Source organism: Chrysemys picta, chromosome 25 (assembly GCF_011386835.1).
Source record: "Chrysemys picta bellii isolate R12L10 chromosome 25, ASM1138683v2, whole genome shotgun sequence".
Taxonomy (NCBI): Eukaryota; Metazoa; Chordata; order Testudines; family Emydidae; genus Chrysemys; species Chrysemys picta.
In genome coordinates this window covers 7160414-7184291 of record NC_088815.1, presented here as the reverse complement: position 1 = coordinate 7184291, position 23878 = coordinate 7160414, and the positions used below count along the sequence as shown (strand labels likewise).

At 54.3% G+C, this 23878-nt stretch overlaps 1 protein-coding gene across 2 annotated transcripts in view; it reads left to right on the top strand.

Moving 5' to 3' along the window:
* Positions 1 to 22876, top strand: part of LOC101946149 (tyrosine-protein kinase ZAP-70) — a 46606-nt gene extending 23730 nt beyond the window's left edge. For both annotated transcript variants that reach the window (XM_005281235.4, XM_065578599.1), the window contains exons 2-13: positions 3305 to 3760; positions 8858 to 9018; positions 9583 to 9721; positions 10709 to 10790; positions 12468 to 12508; positions 13771 to 13825; positions 14488 to 14668; positions 15586 to 15792; positions 16875 to 17067; positions 19182 to 19322; positions 19875 to 19987; positions 21606 to 22876. In XM_005281235.4, the coding sequence (XP_005281292.2) occupies positions 3359 to 3760; positions 8858 to 9018; positions 9583 to 9721; positions 10709 to 10790; positions 12468 to 12508; positions 13771 to 13825; positions 14488 to 14668; positions 15586 to 15792; positions 16875 to 17067; positions 19182 to 19322; positions 19875 to 19987; positions 21606 to 21738 (1848 nt within the window). In that variant the 5' untranslated portion in view covers positions 3305 to 3358 and the 3' untranslated portion in view covers positions 21739 to 22876. The remainder of the gene's footprint in view (positions 1 to 3304; positions 3761 to 8857; positions 9019 to 9582; positions 9722 to 10708; positions 10791 to 12467; positions 12509 to 13770; positions 13826 to 14487; positions 14669 to 15585; positions 15793 to 16874; positions 17068 to 19181; positions 19323 to 19874; positions 19988 to 21605) is intronic.
* Positions 22877 to 23878: the final 1002 nt, after the last annotated feature.

The window sequence follows — 23878 nt, the reverse complement described above, 5'->3', positions numbered from 1 at the left end:
AGAAAAGGACCAGACATGTATATAGATAACAAACATTTCCCATATCCTGGGGCCAACACGGCTACCACACCACTGCATTCAACAATTTCCATAGTTATATTATAATAGTAAAGATTAAACACAAACTTTGGAAGGGATATAAACCCACATGCATCAGGGCCTAAACCACTCCCTAACTATCAGTGGTCAGGAGGTAAATTTAACTAGGGACTAGTTACTCCATAATTGTTTCCTGCAGAGTTTCTTGCACTTTCCTCTGATGCAACTAGTATTAACCACTGTTGGTAACAGTGTACTGGACTAGTTGGACCCTGGTCGGAACCAGTCCGGCAATTCCTATGTTCCAAACTCAAGTCTCCTGCACCCCCGATCCTGCTCGCTGGCCCATTTGGTCCCTGTATCCTCCCATTTCATGCATTTGATTAAAGGGGCTTCACAACGCAGGCTGAATTTTGCTGAGCCTGACAGAGTTTAATTTACGGCTTGTACCCAAGTTGCAAACCTCCCTGACTGTTTCCTGCTGCGGTTTCCTGCAATAGTAAAACGCCTCCGCTGTTCAGCCTGCTTTCCCCTTCGGTTGTCTGATGGCCCTTTCTGGGCTTCAGGCAGATCAAAAACAAATAGGTCAAAAAAAGCTGGTGGCCGTAAATCCAGCTCCCGGTGCAGGTATCTCCTTGCCTTGCTCCTGAGCAAAGCAGGAGAGCTCTGGCAGGATGGCGTCTCTCCAGCAATCCCCGTCCATCCCCATTCCACATACACTAGGCCAGTGGCTTTCAAACTTTTTTTCTGGTGACCCAGTTGAAGAAAATTGTTAATGCCTGCGACCCACGGGAGCTGGGGATGAGGGGTTTGGGTTGTGGGAGGGGCTCAGGGCTGGGGCAGCGGGTTGGGGCACGGGGGTGAGGGCTGCGGGGTAGGGCCGGGAATGAGGGGTTCAGGGTGCGGGAGGGGGCTCTGGTCTGGGGCAGGGGGTTGGGATGCAGGAGGGGGCTCCAGGTTTGGGGGTAGCTCAGTGCTGGGGCAGAGAATTGGGGCACTGGCTTACCTCAGGCGGCTCCCAGTCAGTGGCACAGCGGGGGTGCTAAGCCAGGCTCCCTGCCTGTCCTGTCACTGTGGACCATGCTGCACCCCGGAAGCGGCCAGCAGCAGGTCCGGCTCCTAGGCGGAGGCTCACAAGCGGCTCTGCGTGGCTCTGACCCGCAGGCACCGCCCCCCTCAGCTCCCATTGGCCAGAAACCGGACAATGGGAGTGCAGCCAGTGCTCAGGGTGGGGGCAGCATGTGGAGCCCCGTGGCCCCCCCGCCTAGGAGCCGGACCTGCTGCCCGGGGCGCAGCGTGGTCTCAGAACAGGTAGGGACTAGCCTGCCTTAGCCAGGTAGCATCGCCGACGGGACTTTTAACAGCCCGGTCGGCGGTAGTGACCAGAGCCACCGCGACCCAGTGCCTTCCATTCCACGACCCAGCACTGGGTCTCAAACCGCACTTTGAAAACCACTGCACTAATGTATATCATTTATAAAGTCAACACTTATTATTATGATTGATTATTTGTATTACGGTAGCACGTAGGAGCCCCAGTTTGTACTGTGCTAGGCACTGTACAAACACAGAACAAAAAGACAGTCCCTGCCTAGCCCACACACTACCAGGGTGCGGCCAGCCCAACTCAGAATGCCATATGACTGTCTAAGGCCTGGTCCTTTCTGTGCTAGCCTTTAGTGTGCAATAGGTCCGTCCCTCAATCGACCAAGAGGCCTGGCCATTGGGACAATTGAAAATCTTGTCGGTCTGTTTTTATCTATCGTTTGTCTGATAGACTGTGAGCTCTGTCAGGCAGGGACTGTCTTTTTGTTCTGGGTTTGTACAGCCCCTAGCACCATTGGGTCCTGGTCTCTGACTGGGGCTCCTGGACACTATGCTACTAGGACTCCTACTAATAATTAATAAAGAATGTGTGCAGAAGCGCAGAAACCAGACACAGCAACCCAAGGAGTCGGGTTGACAGTATTCTGAACGTGACCGGCACATCTGTGGAAAGGAGACGCCAGCTCAGCTCTTCTCACGTCAGGCTACATCCCCATCAAAGGTCAGCTCCCAGGGAGCCAATGCGCCCCCTGGAGTTCACTGGTGTTTCCATTAATTAATGGAAACTGGCCTTGGTCTGTGGGTGGGATTTAGATAACTTGATACCAAAACCAATAGCGCAGACAACAGCTCATTGGTGGAGGAGACTTGTCAAAGGCTCAGCCAGCAGTGTGACATGATGCATTGGGTTCCTATTGAGAGCTGGCTCTACCGGGATAGGTGGTAAGTCCCTTTCTGGTATTACTTTGCCGTGAGTCTAGGGGCCTCTGGTGACATCTGCCGATTCCAGTATGAAAAGGGTGGGAGAATTGTACGGAATCCAATCTGCAATGATGGATTGTCACACTGGAGTCACAGCTTTCTCTGGGTTGATAAGCACAGAGGACCAGCCAAACTGGCCCAGACCGTTGGTCCGTCTAATGGACAATCTTTGACAGGGGCCACTGCCAGATACTCCGGTGGAAGATGCAAAAAATTCAGCAACAGATAGGGAAAGGTTCTTCTTTACCCTTGTCACTTGGCGGTTGGATTATACCTAGAAGTATCAGAGTTTTATATCCTTTATAAACTTGTATCCTGTCTAGTGGAACTGTCAATGTTCTGATTACCCATAGAACTGTCTAGTCCTTTTTTAGAGGCCTGCTAATCTCTTGGCAGTATCAGTAGGTTGAGGTAGTGAGTTCCAAAGGTTAATTACGCATTGCAAAAAAACAGTATTTCCTTTCATCATGATCTACACGAACCTCTCTGGAGAGAAGATTTGGGGGAGTAGGGGGCTTTTTAATGTAGACGATAATGGCATAACTAGATCCAATGACAATTTCAGGCTGCAATTTTTTAACAGTGAGGATAATTAACCATTGGAACAGCTCACTAGAGGATGCAGTGGATTCTCCATCACCTGAAATCTCTAACTCCAGACCAGATATCTTTCTAAAAACCACGCTCTGGCTCAGTCAGCAGTTAGGGGGGTGGTAAATGAATCACAGGGTGGAATTATCTAGCCTGTTACGCAGGAAAGGAGATTAGATGATCAGAATAGTCCCTTCTGGCCTTAGATTCTCTTCATTGACCCTGCGGTAATGGCTTGTGGGCAGATGGATGGAGATGGCGACGTGGGCTCTGCACTCCCAAGGGGTCCTCTGCTAACAGCTTCCCTTTGTCCGTGGCCGTATTGCAATGCAATGTCTCAATGAGGAATTCTGCTTCCATTCCCTAGGTCCAGCACACAGAGTGTTTGAGCAGGTCCAAGGAGCCCCAGTCAGCGCACGAGATGCCGGATGTAGCCAGCAACCTGCCCTTCTTCTACGGCAGCATTTCTCGGTCGGAGGCCGAGGAGTACCTCAAACTGGCGGGCATGTCGGATGGCCTCTTCCTGCTGCGTCAGTGCCTGCGGAGCCTGGGGGGCTACGTCCTCTCCATGGTGCACAACCTGCAGTTCTACCACTACCCCATCGAGCGCCAGCTGAACGGCACCTACGCCATCGCGGGGGGCAAGGCGCACTGCGGGCCGGAGGAGCTCTGCGAATTCTACTCCAAGGACGCCGACGGGCTCTGCTGCACCCTCCGCAAGCCCTGCAACCGCCCCAGCAGCGTGGAGCTCCAGCCCGGCGTCTTCGACAGCATGCGGGACAACATGGTGCGCGAGTACGTGCGGCAGACGTGGAAATTGGAGGTACTGGCTGGTCCCAAGGCAAACGCTGTATTCGGACCCCTCCGGGGACTCCCTCAACTCCTCCTCCCTCCATTCATCCCACACCGACTCTTCTCTATCCCTTTCCACACGCTCAGCACAAGTGGGGCTCCTGCCGTTTGGCAAAGCCTCCCTGAATCTTCCTCCCTTTTCCAGTTCCCTCTGCAGCCATAGCTCTGATCCTTTGCCTATGCCTTCAAATTCCTCTCTCCCTCTGCTCCGGCTTAACGAGACGGGTCCTGTCTGTCCTGCGTGGCCACTGCAGAGCTCACAGCATAAGAGGGGGGCTACCCCCAGTGTCCTTAGCCTGGCTACAGCGTGGGAGGTGCTACTGTGCACTCAGCTCAAGCTAGCTGCGCTTCAGGGGGGCTGTACGGGACGTGCACAGAGCCAGATCCGGAGATGCTTATTCCGCTTTTCCTCAGTTCTTTCCTCACTGAAGTCACGGGGAGTTTTGCTGGTGGACGCAGGAACCGGTGTATCGAATCCGAGCTCGCTACGTATCTATTTATCCCCATTACGAAATAACTAGAAGGACGCCTGTCCAAGGCTCTAGGCAACGGACCGCACAACAGTGCATGCAATTTAGAACTTAGCAGCATTAATCTGAGCAGGTCAGCAGGGACTCCTTTCCGCCCTTCCTCCTCCAGGAAGCACACCGCCAGCCTTCTCCCCAAGCCCTCGCAAACAGGCGGCGTTTGCAGCATGCCAACGAGGTCACCAAGTTCAGGCTAGTTCAGACCAAAGGGGGAAGCAAGTTCTAAAATCTCTAGGCCCCCCACTGTCAGGCACCCCCTCTCTTTTGCAACGAGGGATATCCAGCTCGCAGGCCACTGCTGACTGCGGCTGCGGCACTGGGAGAGAGGAGATCCCTTAGGCAGGCTGGTCCTAGGCCATTTAGGGCTTTATAGGTCATAAGACCTATCTATGAGAGAGGCAGTGTGGCCTCGTGGACAGAGCCCCAGACTGGGATCTGGCCACTTGGGTTCTAGTTCCTGCTACGCTGCCAGCTGCTTGCTGTGGGCAAGTCACTTTCCAGCTCCGTGCCTCAGTTTCCCCATGTGTAAAATGGGATAATGCTACTGCCCTCCTTTGTAAAGTGCTTTGAGCTGTATGGATGAAAAGTGCTAGCTAAGAAGTATTATATTAATTATTAGTATGACTCATCTGCTCCAGTGTCCCGTCTTCTAACAGTGACTGGTACCAGATTCTTCACAAGGGCAGATGCAGTAAACTCCATAATGGACAGTTATAAAATAACCTGCTCACATGGGAAATTTCTCCTAGCCCCCAGGCAGACTGACTGGCTTATGCCTTATTACATATGTCCCTTACAGAATTTTACCCTCTGTCTAATGTAACTGTGGATGTACTTGTTATCCATAGACATTTCCAATCCTTTTTTGAAATCTGCTGTGCTCTGGGCCTCAGTGAGATCTTGTGGCAGAAGGTTCCGCAGGCTAATTATAATTGTGTGAAGACATCCTGCCTTTTATCCGTTTTAAATTTGACACTTTTGTTTCATTGAACATCCCCTTGTTCTTGTATACCAAGAGCGGATGATTAGAAGTTTCCTCTCTACCTTCTGTTTATTAACCAATACTTTGTATACGTTATTACGGCCCATCTTATTCACCTCCTCTCTATGGAAAATAGTCCCAGACTTTACAATCTCTCTTCTTATTAGACTATTTCATGCCCCTAAACATGTTGCCCATTTCCAAACCTCCACTAATTCAGCAATATCTTATTTTTAGATGGGGTGTGTGACAGGTTCCCTGGGGTGAGGCCTGGGACTGTGGGACCGCTGTGCCCCCTGGATTCACTCCAGCCTGGGCTGTCTCCCACAATGCCTTGCTAGTGACCAGCAGTGACCCTCCAAGTGCAATCATCACTCAGCACAACCACATGTGAAGCCCCACACTCAGCTAGATTGCATGAATGCTCCCAGAGCCACTCATGAATCACACAGAGCTAGGGCTGCCCAGAGGATTCAGGGGGCCTGAGGTTCGGCGGCAGGGGGCCCCTGCCTCCGAATTGCCGCCGAAGACCCGGCACTTTGGCGGCGGGTCCCGGGGTGGAAGGACCCCCCGCCACAGGTCTTCAGGGCACTTCAGCGGCGGGTCCTGGAGCGGAAGGACCCCCTGTCGCCGAACTGCCGCTGAAGACCCAGTAGGGAAGAAGCTCCGGGGGCCCGGGCCCCACGAGAGTTTTCCGGGGCCCCCGGAGCAAGTGAAGGACCCCGCTCCAGGGGCCCTGAAAAACTCTCATGGGGGCCCTGCAGGGTCCGGGGCCTGGGGAAATTGCCACACTTGCCTCCCCCCTCTGGGCGGCCCTGCACAGAGCCAAATCCCCCCAGCTCCCAGCACTGCACCTCAGGAATATACCGTCTTGCACTGCTCCAGATGGACAGTGCAGATTTATTAATTGATTCACTACTTCATCAGTGGAAAGTGGACATATACTAGCCTTTGTCAAACCTGAGCAGATTTGCCCCACACTTCATACAAACTCACTGGTAAAGTTAAACAAATGTATTGACTATAACAGGTAGATTTTAAGTGATTTTAAGTGATAGGCAAAAAGTCAGAGTTAGTTACCAAAAGAAATAAAATACAAGCACTCAGTCTAAACTCTCAACCCTGTTAGACCGGGCAGCAACTAGATGAAGGAGTTTTTCTCACCCCACTGGATATTGCAGTCCTTAATATATAGGTTTGTTACTTAAACCTGGGCCAACATCCTCTGTTGGAGTCTTGTCTTCTCAGTGTCTTAGTTGCTTGCAGCATAGGTGGGGGCAGGAGAAAAGGCCCAGTATGTGTCTGTTTTATACCCTCAGTCCATGTGCTTGGAAAACACAAGTCCAGACATGTCTGGGTGGGCCTTGCTAAGTCTCTAGGCAAGGCTGAGCAATTCCCCTGCCATGGCCTCATGCAGATGAATCATTGCCTCGTAACTCCCTTGCTGGACAATGGTTGTTGATGGGTTGATAGATACCCCACCTGGGCCTTGGTTACTTTCCTTGCTGTTGCCTCTCCGGAGCTAATGTCTGGCTGATTCCCCAACATACAGCATGTTTTCGTGACCACCGTACAACACAATTCTCATAGCTTCCTATGCATTAATGATATACACATATGACTGGAGAAATGACTTTCAGCAGGTCATAATCTTTCTCCTGATACCTCACAAGGCGTGCTTTATATGTAAAATCACAATCACATATAAATGAGGAATATGGGGGTTACATGGTGCTCCCACAAGGTACAGAATGTCACCTGGTGACCAGAACTGCACACACTAGTTCAGAGGCAGATGCACCACTGATTTGTATAATAGCATTACAGTAATTTCAATGTCACGCTCTGTCCCCTTCTTTTTGCATCTTAGAAATTTTGCTTTTTTCAACCTCTGGTCCACAGTGAGCAAAGGTCTTCACTGAACTGTCCATAGCGATGCCGGGGTCTTTTCTCTTAGCTGAGACTGTCAATTTAGAACCCAGTTCATATTATTCCCTCCAATGTCCATTACCTCGCCTTTGTAACAATGAATTTCATCTGCTATTGTGTTTCCCATTTCCCTAGCTTGGTTAGGTCCCTCTGAAGTTCCTTGCCAGTTTCCACTGGTGTAAGTGTATAGACTTCAATGCAGTAATTCCATGATTGACAGCGGTGTGAGAGCAAACTAAGGCCTCAAAGGGTTAATATGGTCCTACCCACTGTTCTAACAGAAATAAGCCCTTGTAATAGGGTTGCCAACCTTCTAGGATTGTCCTGGAGTCTCCAGGAATTAAAGATTAACCTTTAATTAAAGATTATGTCATGTGATGAAACCTCCAGCAATACGTCCAACCAAAATTGGCAACCCTGCCTTGCAACAGAAAGGCATCACCAACTCAATGGCTTGTCTATGTTATTATTATTAATAATAATATCATAGCACCTAGGAGCCTGGTCCCCAGTCCTGGACCAGGAGCCCGTTGTGCTAAGAATGAAAAGACAGTCTTTGAGGGTGGGGTGGCAAAATCGCCTAGGAGATTTGGGTACCCATTGCCCATCAGAAATCAATAAATCCCGAAGGTGGCTGGGAAAGATTCCCAGCTTTTCAGCTGCACTGCTCCCCAGGTTCTTACCTCGTGCTCTGGTAGCCACCAGGTGCAATCCACGAGGGGTCGTAGAGGGGTTTGGCAGGATGGGCATTATGCATATGCTGGGGCCTGTTTGGGTTGGCCTACACTACGGGGGGGATCGATCTAAGTTACGCAACTAAGTATGTCAACTTCTTGACATACTTAGATCTACTCACCGCGGTGTCTTCACTGCAGTGTGTCGACGGGAGATGCTCTTCTCGTTGTGGTGGAGTACCGGAGTCGATGCTAGAGCGATCGGTGGTTGATTTATCATATCTATTCTAGACATGATAAATCGACCCCTGCTGGATCGATCGCTGCCATCGATCCGGCCAGTGGTGTAGACAAATCCTCAGACACAGGAGATATAGATGCTTCCATGCGAGTACAGGTCGTTAATATAAAGTGTGCCATCTACAGGCGAATAAGACAATGTAATTGTCCATACATTTGTGGGAGCCATAAACTTGCCGTGCACTGTGAATGGCTTCAAGATTACATTGCTCTTAACAGGGACGAGGGAGCAAAGTAAAGGGAGACAGAGCAGCCAGGAGAGAGTTTAAAAGGGCTCTGGATTGACAGTGGAAGACAGACCCCAAGGCTTGTGGCCAGCTCTAACAATAGTCCTCTTCTAAAGGCCACCACAATGGTGGCCTTCCGCTTCTCTCACCTGCAAGTCGGTGAGCTCTCTTCCCTTCCCCACAATGTGTGGCGAGGGGCAGGAGAGACAGTGACGCCTTTGGACGGGAGCAGAATTCAGCCCAGTATCGCTCCAGTGGTGCCGACAGCCAGAGCTTTATCGGCGACCAAGAGAGGGATTCTGAGGTCTCCTGAGAGGTCGCTATCACCTGCCCAAGAGGATGCAATGAAAACCAGCGTTGCCCTGCAGCAGCTGGCCCGGTGCCTAGCAGTAGCTGGATAGAATGGTCTCCCTTCTCGCTTCCTTGCAGGGTGATGCCCTCGAACAGGCCATCATAAGCCAGGCCCCTCAGGTCGAGAAACTCATTGCCACCACTGCCCACGAGAAGATGCCCTGGTACCACGGCAACATCTCCCGGGAGGAGGCTGAACGCAGGCTCTATTCCGGAGCACAGCCTGATGGGAAATTTCTGTGAGTATCCAAAGCGCTGGGAGATACCTGCTCCTGTTACCGTGACCCCCCCCACCCCATTATGCCCCGTCTGCTTGTTTCCGAGGCGATGCAGAGCCGGGTGTCGTCAGGGCTGGGCCAGCAGCTGAGCCCATGTCACAGTTCCCCACGTTTCCCCACGTGGGGGGCGGAGGAATGAGCCCCATGGAGCTCCACAGGGGAGTTCTGGAGGCCCAGGAGCAGCTCCCATTGCCACTCGGGCGCGGGCTCGGAAAGGACCAGAACCGTGCTGCTGTGAAGTGCATGCTGGGAGATCGGCGAGGACGGGACCAGTGTGGCGCGCCGGGTCTCTGCCGTGAGATTAGTACCCGTCCAGGAGATGTGAGCGCCCCAGGATTTGGAAACCAGGCTTCTGGCCTGTTCCATAGGGAGCAAATCCCATCCCCCCATGGAAGGATGTGACCCGCGTGGGAGGGGGTGACCTTTCCCGGAGCTCTGGTACAGGCGCCTAGTGAGGGCGCCCAGTGATTTCACTGGGCGAGCCCCAAAGCCAGCCACTCTGACCCCCTCCTCCTTCCCACCCAGACTGCGAGAAAGGAAGGAAAATGGCACCTACGCGCTGTCCCTCGTCTATGGGAAAACAGTGTATCACTACCGCATCGACCAGGACAAGTCCGGCAAGTACTCCATCCCCGAGGGAACCAAGTTCGACACGCTGTGGCAGGTATGATGCGGCGGGACGCTCTCCCCAGGCCCCCCTCTCCCCAGTCAGGAGAAGGAGAGTTCTCTTGTCTCGGTCTTGGGGGATAGAAAGGTTTAACCTGAGCTTCAGAAGCCTCCTGAGGCCTTACCAGGAGAGAAGAGCTCTTTCCAGAGGCGGCATTAACCCTTTAGACCTCAGTTTCCTGTATCCACTCCCCAGTCAGTTCTGTGCAATAATACTAGCACTCTCTGCTGTAGATCTGAACATGGACTCGAACTGAGAGGAAGAGTGCCCATTATTTCTAGCCCTCTGGCCACTACACTTTCATGGTCAGGAACCTCGAGGTGGCCTTGTTAACTAAGCCTGTACTCGGTGGGTATACATCACGTACCTAGCCATAGGATCACCCCACATAATGCTAGAGATTCCGGCCTACAACGAGTCCTGACTCACCTGCCTTTCCCCTATCCTTCCCTCCTACTGTGAGCTGCCTCCTGCTGCGATGTGTCCGTAGCCAGGAAACTCAGATGCCTTTTGTGAACGCCACCTTTATTTTTCAAAGAGTTCTCTCCTGCAGACTTTCCTTTTCACAGAATCACAGGGCTGGAAGGGACCTCAGAAGGTCATCTCGTCAAACCCCCCTGCTCAAAGCAGGACCAATCCCCAGACAGATTTTTACCCCAGTTCCCTAAATGGCCCCCTCAAGGATTGAACTCACAACCCTGCGTTTAGCAGACCAATGCTCAAACCGCTGAGCTATCCCTTCTTTTGTCCTTGTTTGCTTTCCCTTTGTGTAGTAACAACCCAAATCCCTCTCCCCAGCCAGCAGGGTTTGTAAATACAGAGCAAAGAGGGTCCCGAGTACATACACAGATGAGAGGAACTAATGGGCTAATGGGGGCCTGTCCACCACAGACCTAAGAGAAATAGTTCCCATAAACCACAAACGTTGCCTGTAAAACAAAGCGGTGATTTTCCTCCCTCTCCTTTTCCCGATTCCTCCCCCAGCTGGTGGAGTACTTGAAACTCAAGCCAGACGGACTGATATATTTCCTGAAGGAAAGCTGCCATAATCCCAATATGCCGGCAGGTGAGTTGAATTTTAAGGGCAGGTCCAGCTGCGAACATGATACCTCGTCTTCATCCTGGGGATCTACCGTAGCCCCAGGGTTCGTTCGGTTTTCTGGTGGATCTGCCCCGCTGTTCTCTTGCTTCCTGCCATATTAGATCAGATCACTGGGACCAGCTCAGTTAGCATCCCGCCCCCTGCCCGAACGGTCTCTATCTGGGATTTCTGCACATCTCTCTCTGAAGAATCAGGCGATGGCCAGTGTTGGATGGCGGATACTGGGCGAAAGGCCCTGGATCTGCTCGGGGACAGCAATTGCGACATGTGCGTGTTTCATAGCAGGCTCTGGCATTGGCCTATCCTGGCTCTTGCTAAACTGCAGCGCAGCGTCACCCCGTCTTGGCCAGGGGCTACGATGAGGGCTAACAGAGGGTAGGAGCTCAGCTCTCACACCTCCCCTCCTCTCCCGTGGCTGGGGGGAGAGCTCCCCCGACGGTTTCACTCCACATTAAGCACTGCTCTCCTCTGCTATCCAACTCCTGCCTTAGCAAACCAGCCCCCGCATCATTCTAGGGCGGTGTCTGGCCTGCTGCTGAAAGGGGGGTGATATTTCAGATGAAGGCAAAACAGGCCCCTCCCTATGGGAGCCCATTGCGCAAAGCTGTGCATGGTGGAAATAAACAAAGGCAGGGAAGACAGCGATGATGAAACCAGATCCAGAGATAAGACAGAGGGGGTCAAAGCCTCAGCTGGCGTATATTGGTTTAGCACCATTGAACCCAGCCACTGGTTTTCATTTCCACACTGAGGTATCAGTCACCCGGTGCCCTCGTTCAAGCAGGAAGGCCAAGGGGCTCTGTTTGCCCCATGCCTGCTGATCCACCGCCAAGCGTGTGGAATGGTTCTGGCTGTGTGTCCAGGGGAAGGGAAGGGGTTTATTCTGTATTTGTTCGTTTCTGTTGCTCCCTGGCTGTTTTAGTCCTGTTTTTGTTGAGGCCGAGTGTATCTCCTGCTGGGGAGCGGTGCCAGACTGACAGCCCTGGAGTCTTAAGGTCTTTTATCCCCCCAGCAGGGTCAGTCTGAGCAGCAACAGGACAAGCTCCCCCCCACCGGACCCAACCAATATGTCTCCATCCTGGTCGGGAGGGACACACAATGTGGGCGCTCAGCACCTCGGACAATCAGGGCCACAATGTCCCATGTGGGGCAAGAATTAGTGGCCACTTAGGCCAACGTTGGCCTCCGGAGCTTGCCTAAGGTCACTGCGAGACAGTGGCAGAGCTGGGAAGAAAGCCCAGGTTTTCCAAAGTGACTCATGATTTTGGGTGCCCCACTTGAGACACCTTGAAGGGGCCTGATTTTCCCTGGAAATCAGGCCCTCTTTAAGGTGTCTTAAGCTGGACCGCCCAAATCAGGACCATGTCTAGTCAATCTCAGATCAGTGCCCTGTTCTCTGGACTGCAGTATTTCTCCCGGGGCAGGGGCAGAACTGCAGTCCCTGCTGCTAGCCACGGGGTTCCCTGCACCCGTCACCTCCTACCCACACCAGACTCTGGGGTCCTCCTCCTCATTGACTCCACATTGTCAGAGCAGGCTGAAGGGCCCCCAGTGCGAACTGGAATCAGGCCTGGGCAAAAGAGGTGAATGGAACCCCCTTTGGGCAGGGCAGCGAGCTAACGTCTCTTTCCTGATTTTCAGCAACTGTGGCACCCCTCCCGCCGGCCCACCCCTCCGGAAGCGTAAGTTTGGGGCGGTATCTTCTCTCCGTCCCTCCAGAGCTTCTCACGTCCTTGCCTTTTACCTGGGGAGAAAATCCTGCCTTTCTCTGAAAGGAGAGACTTGACTGGAATGTAACACGGGTAGCTTAACCCTCTGGCCATTACAGCTGGAGATGGAAGCAAGCTTCTGCCATGCAACATGTGGGCCTGTAATTTGGGGAGTCCAGCTTAGCCCCAGGCCGGCCTGCCTGGCAGAGGCTGGGAACACTCAGGCAGACCTGCCTAACCACTGGCTTTTAGCCCGATCTTTGTGCCCCTGCTTCTCTGCCTTTCTGAGTGCAAAGTGCTGCAGGCACCGCAGGACTCTGGGGAGGTAGACACACAAAGGGGGGCTGAGGGACTCCCAGCTCTATTGGGCATTCGTGTACATGAGTCTCGGTGCCTGGCTAATAAAGGACGATGCATCACAGAAGGGTGCACTCGACTCTCCAGACAGCCTGCCCCTTCTTCCAGTTTTTGTGCCTAAGAATCCACCTAGGAATATCCACTTCCCCCAGCACTAGGAGCGGGATCTATAGAGTTATTGGGGCAGAGCTGGACTCCAGATTGGCAGCAGAGTATCTCCCAGCAGACAGATCCCAGACTGGCTCCAGCCCATCTGCCCTGGGGGGGCACTCAAGCCATGGCTGCAGAAGAAAGAGAAGCTCCTTACCAGTGTTGAGATGGTGGCCTGGATCCCTCCTCCCCACCCCCTTCCTTCTACAGATTGTGTGTGGGGTGGAAGGGACAGCGTGGTGGATGGGGCTGCCCTCTCTCTGTTTCCTTGGGGCATAGGCAGGGTGCATGTGCTGCCCCAGTAGATGCTGCTAGCCAGAGAGTGGGCACACAAAGGCAGTGATCTCATAGAGCCATAGGGATTATGGGAAGGCACTGGTTCTGGAAGGTCCCAGTCCCCCACCCCAATTGTTTCCCCCATAGGCACTGAGTTTTTCTTTTCCCAGGGGGTGCGCCACTCCTGCTTTGCCCCAGGGCCCCACCCCCCACTGCAGCCCTCCCCAAGGCCCCCACTCGCTCGCTGCTTTCTGCCCCGCCAAGCCCCTCCCCCAGCTACCAATCAGCTGCTTGGCAGTGACTCCAATCAGCTGTTTGGCGGCACCTTTATCAGCTAATCAGGGGTGCCACCAAACAGCTGTGGCCGGTATTTTTTTCACAGAATCGATGCCTATGGTTTCCTTCAACTTATATTAAATGCATCATTTACTTTATCACTGTTTCTCTCCCAGGCCCAGAGACACCTGGGGGCTCTTAACGCAGACGGCTACACCCCGGAGCCCATAGGTGAGTATCGCTGCAGAGGCCTCCCTTCCTGTCAGTACAGATCCGGGAGAGGGCGCCCTAGGCCAGCCAAGCTGTGGGACGCGAGCTAGTGGTGCCGCATGTACCTACAGCTACAATGCAACCGAGCTTTTTCGCAATGCCTGGCACATGAGCACCACCTTCTGGCTAAGAGAGGTGCTACAAGGCTTTCATCGCACTAAGGCACCCGAGGACAATCCAAAGGTCCCATTTGTTTTCCAGCGCCCCAAACCACTTGCATGAATGCTATAAAACGGTCACTCCCAGGAATAAACCAAGCCCAGCTCAGTCCTGTCCCCCCTTCCCCCGCCTCACTACTATCGACGGGCTCGTAGCCACAAACACTGAAACACGTGCGTAATGAGGCTTCAGTGGCACTGCTCATGTGTGAGAAGCCGTGCACACAGTAGGCGTGTTTAGGACCAGGGCTCACCAGGGCTCGGGGTAGTGGGAGCACTGACAGCTCCAACTCCACCCCGTAGTAGGGGTGGGAGGGGCCAGCACAGGCTGGAAAGCCAAGGGAGGTGACCGAGAGGGAGGCTGGAAGGTCAGCGCAGGGAGGACAGTGGCCAGAGGGAATGGGGAGGCTCTGGGTTCTGGCAGGGGGCGTGTGACAGATCCCTGGCCTTGTTCTCCTGTGGAAGGCCCAGGGAAATCGCGCCTCCTGCCCATGGACACCAGCGTCTACGAGAGCCCCTACAGTGACCCGGAGGAGCTGAAGGACAAGAAGCTCTTCCTGAAGAGGGACCACCTGATGATTGACGAGGTGGAACTGGGGTCAGGGAACTTCGGCTGCGTCAGGAAAGGAGTCTACAAGATGCGGAAGTAAGCGCTGTCCAAAAGGGATGAAGAGGGGAGCATGGTTCAGATTGAGCCTAGGATAGAGATGGGTCAAACCCATCCCAGGTCAGGGGAGTTTGGGTCCAGGGCTTTGGTTCAGACCCATTGCTAGAGTAGACGCTGTAACAGGGGTGGAGACAGGAGTGTCTGTGCTGATGGATGGGGGTGTGTGCATGGGAAAGCTACATGTGAAAGGTGCCACAGCGATTTCATGTGCACTGGGGAATGTGGGGCGCATTGGAGTGGCCAGCGATGGGAACTCGCACATTGACAGCCAGTACCGGAGGTGTCTGCTGGCCAGGCGTGAATTCAGAGGGGGAGCTCATGGTTTTAAGGAAGGCGCCTTGATCCGCTAGATGGGGTATGGGATTGAGAAGGAGGAGACGGGTTCTATTCCTGGCTCTGCTACTGACTCCCCATGTGACCCTGGAAACGGTCCCACCCCTCTCTGTGCCTCAGTTTCCCCACCTGTGAAATGGCAGCAATAATACTGATCCTGCTTTGTAAGGTGCCTTTAGAAAGGGGGCGGGAAGAGACTAACTGCCCCCGATTGCACAGTATGAGACAAAATTTTTCTCTCAGTTGCTGTCATTATTTCTTTAGCTACCGTTTCCTGTCCTTGCGTACTCGAAGCGGGTTCCCCAGGGGCTCTGTTGCAGGAGCACCTCACCCAGAGTTAATCTGCGATAGCCTGGCTTCACAGACCTGGAGCCCATGACCATAACTGGGAACGAGATGCCCTAATAATATCCTGATTACCCCAGGCATTGTAGATACAGCCCAGTGAGCCACCAGCTTTAAACAGTACCACTGACCGCTGGTTCGCGTTACTGGCTGCGATACACTCCATCATCTGCAGCTTAACCCACCCCCTGTGCGGTTCTCCTCTCGCCCCCGGCTAGGAAGCAGATCGATGTGGCCATCAAGGTGCTGAAGAGCAACAACGAGAAGGCCGTGAAGGATGAAATGATGAAGGAGGCACAGATCATGCACCAGTTGGACAACCCCTACATCGTCCGCATGATCGGGGTTTGCGAGGCAGAGTCCCTGATGCTGGTCATGGAGATGGCCTCGGGCGGGCCGCTCAATAAGTTCTTGGCTTCCAAGAGGTGAGTTTCTTTGGGGTACAGAATAGCCATGGCTGGCTGATTCCTCTCCGCTTCTGGGCACTGTCCCGTCAGACTCACAGTAACGGCGGACGACTTGTTTTGAAGATGGAGGGATATGGAAAATAGTCCCAATAAAACACTAGGGAGCTCTCTGAAACATTCCTAGAATAGTCTGGCTGTGGCACTTGTAGGACAGGTGTGGGGAGATAAATGGGTTCTTGGCACACATTTGGGGTGACCCACAGAATTCGCTCAAGCCTTTGCCTCTCAAGTGATGAGCCGACATCTCAGACTCCTGAGACCTTTATATCACACGCAGAGGTATCATCTGCCTGCCTGCCATCTACCCTGATCTAATCTAACACAATGCAAATAATAAGGAAGAATGAAAATGCTTAAAATGTTCTGTTGGGCCTTTCAGTCAACAGCTAACATCCTGTCCAGCCAACCAGCTTTCTCGGTTTCTGAGCACGGTGATAACACTACTTGGTGATATGGCCCTGTTTCACAAGAGGCCTGGAGTGCCATCAAGTTCTAGCAACAATATGTTGCTTGGGGGGAGGCATAGCTCAGTGGTTTGAGCATTGGCCTGCTAAACCCAGGGTTGTGAGTTCAATCCTTGAAGGGGTCACTTGGGGATCTGAGGCAAAATTAGTACTTGGTCCTGCTAGTGAAGGTAGGGGGCTGAACTCAATGACCTTTCAAGGTCCCTTCTAGTTCTAGGAGATGGGATATCTTCATTAATTATATATTATTATTAATATCAGCAAGCTGGTGGTGGAGGATGTATTGGCTGGCTAGTGGAACTGCCCAATAAAGTATTGTACTTGCTAGTGTGTGCATATCATGGTCTTCTATTGTGTGTAACCAGAACTATGCAGCTGTGTGTCACGGGCCCTGTACTGCTAATAGCTAAGGGAGATTTTCTTTTACTTTGATTAGTAAGGGCTGATGCTTCCAGAGTAGGAGAGTCCGAATTCGCTGCTCACTGTGGCTGTGAAGCTCCGAGGGCCACGGTAATGACAGTTTCCTACTTGTCCAGGGATTTCTTGCTGTATTGTCCTCTCTTTCCTTTGCCCCAGAGAGGAGATTCCAGTGAGCAATGTTGTAGAGCTGATGCATCAGGTGGCTATCGGGATGAAGTACTTGGAGGAGAAAAACTTCGTCCACAGAGACCTGGCTGCCAGAAATGTCCTGCTAGTCAACCAGCATTATGCCAAGATCAGTGACTTTGGACTCTCCAAGGCTCTTGCAGCTGATGACAGCTATTACAAGGTGAGTGGAAGCACAGCAGAGGAATCATGGGCCGGGGCATATCTACAGAGTCAGCCCCGATGGAGTCCGTGCCCTTCGCTCCACCTGTTAACGGAAGCCAGGCACGCATCTCACATGCGTGCCATTGGGACGCTCACCCAGAACACCCTGTGACCTGAACCTTTCTGGCTTGCTGCTGAGACCTAGAGCCATTCCCAGGAGCTCTGCCTTGTGATCACCCCAAGTTCTTATCATGCCTGCGGTTTATATAATACCATAGCTGTACAAGGAGCTTTGCAAACATTCAGAAAGCCGGTCTCTGCCCCAAGGAACGTACAATTTGACACAGACGGGTACAATGGAAGGCTAAGGATCAGGGGTAAGAATGAAGATGCATAATGCTGGAGTGGAAAGACACACAGTAGAAGAGAGGTCTGTGAAGGGATCTGAAAGAGGTGTCGGGGGGTGCTAGGTATGTAGCAGGAGAGGCTGGGGGAGGGTGAAGTAAGAAACAAGAGCGGAGATGCTGGCAGCCGGGAGCTCTGCTGAGCCTTGAGGGTGACAAGGGGCTCGAAATACTCATGGACAAAGGGAGGAGGGAACCAAAGGGGGGGCAGGGATGGCGGGTGAAGGGGTGGAGTTGTGGGAGACGGTTATTTTCACTGCAGCCATGTGGAGCTGCTGGAGAAGGGAGGAGCGAAGCAGAGAAGCCAGAGAGCGAGCGGAAGAAGGAGCGATGCTGAGTAGATGGAAGCTCGTCAGGGCAGGGACCAGCTTTCTGTTCGGTGTCTCTGTAGTGCCCAGCACAAGGAGCCCCATTTCCCAAGGGGGGCCCCCAGGTGATCCCACGCTAGAGATAGTAAATAACAATTGCCAACGTAGCCAGGTGTGGCTGCCACACGGTGGCACCATTCGCTCAGTTATCGCTCCAGACACAGCTCAGGTCCCAGTTTCATTTTCCAGCCTGGGTGTGTTGTGTCGTGTTTTTAACCTAGTGGCACAGGCATCTGCCAGGTGACACCACAGAATCTGGAGGGCGTCCAAGAGGCCACGCAGGAGACCTTGTGCTCTGGATGAGCTGTTGTTCCGCCCGCCCTGAGATGGGCGTTATGGATCAAGAACAGGCATAGCTCCTGGCTGGAACGCTGCCTCCAGAGCGTGCCTTCTGGGGGAAATACAGATCTGGATTGGATTCTGCATTCAGGGGCCCCAGAGGACACTGTAAACAGCTCATTAGTCACATGGAGGATGGGCTGATCCCAGGCTCCGTTTCAGACAGGGACAGAACTTCCTGTTACTTTCATCCTCCAGCCATTCTGGCAAACGGGGCCCTCTCCCCATATGACACTGGGGCAGACTTACCCCCTGGAGAGCCAGAAAGGAGGTTGCTCGAAGGACCCTGCTCCGATAACTCAGCTTTGAATTAGCGATGGACTCAGTGCACCATTTGGACTCCGATCCGGATTCAAACAGCTCAAAGTGCAGGGGTTTTCAGACCTGGGCTTTTGGTTCATCCCGGTATAGTGATAGGGGCCAGCTCATAAATTGATAGCAGCCTTCAACTACCTGACGGGGGGTTCCAAAGAGGATGGAGCTCGGCTGTTCTCAGTCGTGGCAGATGACAGAACAAGGAGCAATGGTCTCAAGTTGCAGTGTGGGAGGTCCAGGTTGGATATTAGGAAACACTATTTCACTAGGAGGGTGGGGAAGCACTGGAATGGGTTACCTAGGGAGTTGGTGGAATCTCCTTCCTTAGAGGTTTTTAAGACCTGGCTTGACAAAACCCTGGCTGGGATGATTTAGTTGGGGATTGGTCCTGCTTTGAGCAGGGGGTTGGACTAGATGACCTCCTGAGCTCCCTTCCAACCCTGATATTCTATTCTATAAATTGGATATTGGTTCCGGTCGTGACCCACTGCTTCCCTGACCTGTTGGGGTTGCTTGGATCCAGGGTTTGGAGTTAGGCCCTTTGAATCTGCCTTTGGCAGTGAACTCTCACTCGAGAGGTCTTGAGCTCATTGGACCGACAGATACGGCAAGGAAGACCCAGGACAAGGGGCTCCGGCTCAGGGCATGGGAGTGTGTCAGGCTCTTGCTGGGTAAGCTACCCCCTTCTTTGCATCTCTTTGCTTCAGGCCAGGACGGCTGGAAAGTGGCCCCTGAAATGGTACGCGCCAGAGTGTATCCTGTACCACAAGTTCTCCAGCAAGAGTGATGTGTGGAGTTATGGTGTGACCATGTGGGAGGCCTTCACCTACGGGCAGAAACCGTACAAGGTGAGCAGCGCGAGGGCGCTCTGCCGCTCTGCCGGATCAGAGTCCGCTTTACTCACCAAGGGCGGCTCCTCGGCCGTCCCAGCGGAGTTTGTGCTCCCACCCCATCCCCGCTGTCTCAATGCATCCCGCAAAGAGCCGGGGAGCAGTCCTGTAGTAGAGAGAGCACCCAGAGGGCAGGCGGACAGAGCTGTACGCGGGGCAATGAACTCTGGGGTGTCTTTCCTCCCAGGGCAGGGAGGAGGCCAGCCAAACTAATCACCCAGGCATGGTGAGGGGGTCCCCCCTACACTGCCAAAAAGCAGTGTGCTGGCCTGGTTACGAGGTCAGACCTGCACCAGGGCAGGTGTGAGATACTAATGCAAGGTGCTGTGATTACCGACAGCATCATCCCAGGAGGTGGGCCACGCCCAGTGCCATTAGCTCCTTACAGACTCAGTGCAAAGGGCCCCCCGGGCGGGGGCGTGTCTTACCTGCCCTCTCTCAGCTGTCCCATCAGCTCCCGTGCTTGGTGGGGAGGGCAGGGTCATTAACACACTTCCCTACTCACCCTAGAAAATGAAAGGCCCCGAGGTGATCAGTTTCATAGAGCAAGGGAAGCGCATGGAGTGCCCAGCAGACTGCCCGGCAGAGATGTACAAGCTGATGCTGCAGTGTTGGACCTACAAGTAAGGCTTTCCCCAGCTAATCTCTGGAGCAGGCCCCCTTGGGACTGGGCACTTTGTCGGCATGAGGGTGGCGGGTGTGTGTGGGGGGGTGTCTCCCTCTGGCTTGGGCTGCAGGGTCTGTGATGAGTGATGTGCTTATTTTTTTTTCTTCCTTCCCCTCCCCTGGCCTGCAGTTCCCCTGGAGGAGGTCAGAGCCCCTCTGTCTTGGAAAGTGTCTCAGCCTCTCCAAGGAGGCCACCCTGCCAGGCTGCAGCATCTGTGGTCAGCAGGTGCATGGGGATGACCCTAAATGAAACTGACAAGAGCCGGAGGGTTGTGACAGGGATTTAGGTGATCAGTCATTAGGTACCACAACGCAAAGCAAAACAGGCTTGGGCGACTCTAGATTTAACATAGCAGCTCCTCAGGGCGAGCCCCTCTGGGTGACTCACCTCTCTGCTCCCCCTGGGGTTTCCGAGCAATTGGAAGGGCTCCTCCCTTTGCCACTGACATGTGAAGGAGGGTCCCTTCGCTCAGCTCTGCCTGGGCTGTTCAGTTACTGGCCTTGTTGGTCTTTCTTACCGGGGTGCTAAGCAGCAGGGGTGGTAACTCCCAGGGCGGGCACCCCTACCCCTGAGGGTCCCTTTCCCTGTAGCCTGGCAACGTTGCAGAATCAATGCTCACAGCCAAAGCGGTCAGTGCCTTCCCACAGTCCAGCAGTGTCTTTCCCGCTCAGCCAACTTCTGCAGCTTGGGCCCATTCCTAGGTTCTTCTTGGGGTGCTGCTGGATGGCTCCTGGCACGGGACACAGAGCCTGTCGCTGAGCTGAGTCCAGCCCAGGTCAGAAGTGACAGGCATCTGCCTGCTCAGTGCAGGGTCCACATCCCAGACCCGTTAGCACAACTGGTTTCCTTACCTGCAGACTCAGGAGAGAGGCCAACGATGAATAGACCATGGTGGCCGAACTCTCCTCTCAAGCCCCGGTGCAAACATGGTGCCAGGAAATCTTCCCACATCCCCCGCTCCCTCTGCCCCACTGTCAGCGGACTGGGTCAGACTCGTAGGCAGTCAGGCCTAATGGTCGGGGCAAGGGTCAGGCCTAGTGGTCGGAGTCTGAATGCCAGAGCCCAGGGGTGAGACAGTCAGAGCCGAATGCCAGCACCAAGGGTTGACGCAGAACCGAGGGTCGGAGCTGGATTACCAGGCGTCAGGGAACTTAGGAGCAGGGCTGGTTCTGAGGCAGGAGCGAGGCTGGAACAGGACGGGAACAAGGCAGGGTGCAGGACAGGGTCTGGGCTGGAGCTGTGGAGGAGCAGAGCAGGAGCAGGGCTTGCAGCGACGAGCACAGGGAGGTAGAGTTCGTGGGCGTTGAGCAGCCAGCGAGCTGCCGCTAGGTTTAAGAACCGGCCTGCTGGCTTCCCCAGCCAATCAGGCAGGGCAGGCCGTGAGGCAGCCTGGCTGGCTGGTTAGGGCGTCAGGCGTACTGAGCAGGTGCAGCTGAGGGTCTTACTCCTGACACGGACACTGTGCATCCTCGGGGCGCGCCTGGGCTGTCCCCCCCATCCTAGCCCGTTTGCTTTGGTCAACCCGTTCTGGTCCTTCTTGCTGATCCTTCTTCAGTGCCTCCCTTCTCTTCCAGGTGGGAAGATCGCCCAGGGTTTGCAGCGGTGGAAACCATCATCCGTTCCTATTACTACAGTATCGCCGCCAAGACAGAAAAGGGGCCAGAGGAGACGGAGGAGGAGGACAATGCGAAAGCAACTTGCCCCTGAGTCTTCCTCTCTGGGCCCAGAGGAGTCCTCGGCCCGGGCGCTCTCTAGTCTTGGTCTTTCGGGAAGGGTGCTGGAGATGCCCCGGCTAGTTTGGGTTTGGTTTCTCCTGCTGGTGCTTCTTGGGGAGTCACAGAACTGAGCCCTTTGGAAAGAACGGTGCTGGCGGGACTGGCGCGGCAGGGGAGGCTCCCAAGGGAACTCAGCCATAGTTCAATCTCTCGGCCGTGATTTGCAGCCTTTGCTTGTCCCGCCTGGGGGACTGGGCAGAACAGTACGGCAGCCCCCTCCTGCACACCTCCAAAGCACCGTCCCCGACTCTCAGCACTCATGCCGGGGTTCCCCACCTCGGCTCCCGCCTCCAGCAGCACACGGCATGTCCCCTAACTCTCCCGATTTGCCAGTGGGCTGATTATGGCCGTTCCAGTGAAGGGGTGGGGGGCAGAGGACAGGGAACCACAGCTGGGCAGGAGGCAGCTAGCATATTGCACTCCTAGAGCACCGAATGAGCTGCTGTCTGCCCCAAAGGAGCCTGGCTGGGCAGGGTGGGGGATGAGCTGCTGGCCACTTCCACACCTGCTCCTTCCACACCTGCTAGCAGCACTGGGAGTTGGGCGCCGGGGAAATGCTCCCTTTCAGTGGGAGGGGCGGGAACTGTCCGGGAGCCCACTCCCCCGTGCCTGCCACCGCCTCTGCAGGGCGAGCACCTCTACCAGGGCTGGCCAGAGCATCTGCGGCCAGGCCGGGGAAACCTTTTCCCACCAGCTAAACCCTTAGCTCCCCGTGCTCACCTCCGGCCCCTGCCCTGGACACTCCCCACCATGACCAGTGTTGCTCTTTCTCAGCTTGGAGATCCGCTGACCCTATAAATAAACTAGGCTCGTTTTTACCCTGGGACCCATCTCAGACTATTCAACTCCTGCAAACCTTGGCAGCTGTTCTCACCTTGCTACTGGCCTTGCCTTCGGATCCTTCCAGCAGCCTGTCAGGCGCGAGGCGTCCGGCCAGCCCCCATTCAGCCGGTAGCATCACAGAGCTCTAGAGCCTTGCTGACTCATTCAGACCTCAAGGAGGCCTGGCGAAGTTTAAAGTTCAGGGAGCGCTAGTCTGCTCGTCATAATAAAATGGGCTTCTAGCGGGGTGGCTGGTTTCCTCTGTGTCATTTCAGCCCCATGTCTTCGCACCTCCTTTGACAATCCCTCACCATCAAAGGCCGACTGATTATTTAGTGTTAGGGTTACTGTGGGTATGTCTGTACTGGAATCACAGGGTGAGATTGTCGTTTGAGTAGACATCCCTTGAGCTTGCTGTCATGTAGCGAGCTCAGGTCCTGCAACTGCAGCAGGGTGCACTTCAGTGCGAGCTAACCCCCAGGGTCCCGGGATAGCCTGTACTGAAGCATCTGCAGCCATTAGGGTGACCAGAGAGTGTGAAAAATCGGGACGGGAGGTGGTGGTGTAACAGGAGCCTGTATAAGACAAAGACCCGAATACTGGGACTGGCCCTATAAAATCAGGACATCTGGTCACCCCACCTGCCATGACTTCAGTGCTCCGGTTCTGGAGCTAGCTAGCCTCTGGCTCTAATCACACCCATCAAGGGCACCACATCAGAGCCAGCAGTTTCGGCTGGGGGGGCTGCCCAGTGCTTTTGTACCATTCACCAGCCATAGCGAAGTCGCATGGCCAGCGGCGGCTCCAGGCACCAGCGCTCCAAGTGCGTGCCTGGGGCGGCAAGCCGTGGGGGGCAGCCTGCCAGTCCCTGCGAGGGCGGCAGTCAGGCAGCCTTCGGCGGCGCGCCTGCGGGAGGTCCGCTGGTCCCACGGATTCAGCAGCAATTCGGCGGCGGGTACGCCGAAGCCACGGGACCGGCAGACCTCCCGCAGGCATGCCGCCGAAGGCAGCCTGCCTGCCGTGCTTGGGGTGGCAAAAAAGCTAGAGCCGCCCCTGTGCGTGGCGCCATTGGGCAGAGGGCCAGCCGTGGGGGAGACGGGGGACTCAGAGGAGGGTCAGCTGCTCAGTGGAGCAAGAAGGAACTTTCAGGCGCAATCCCGTGCAGGGCCGGGGGCGGGGAGCGTTGGAAATGGAGCTGGAGAAAGAGCTCGCTTGAAACAATTGGTTTTTAAAAAATCGAAAAAACCACC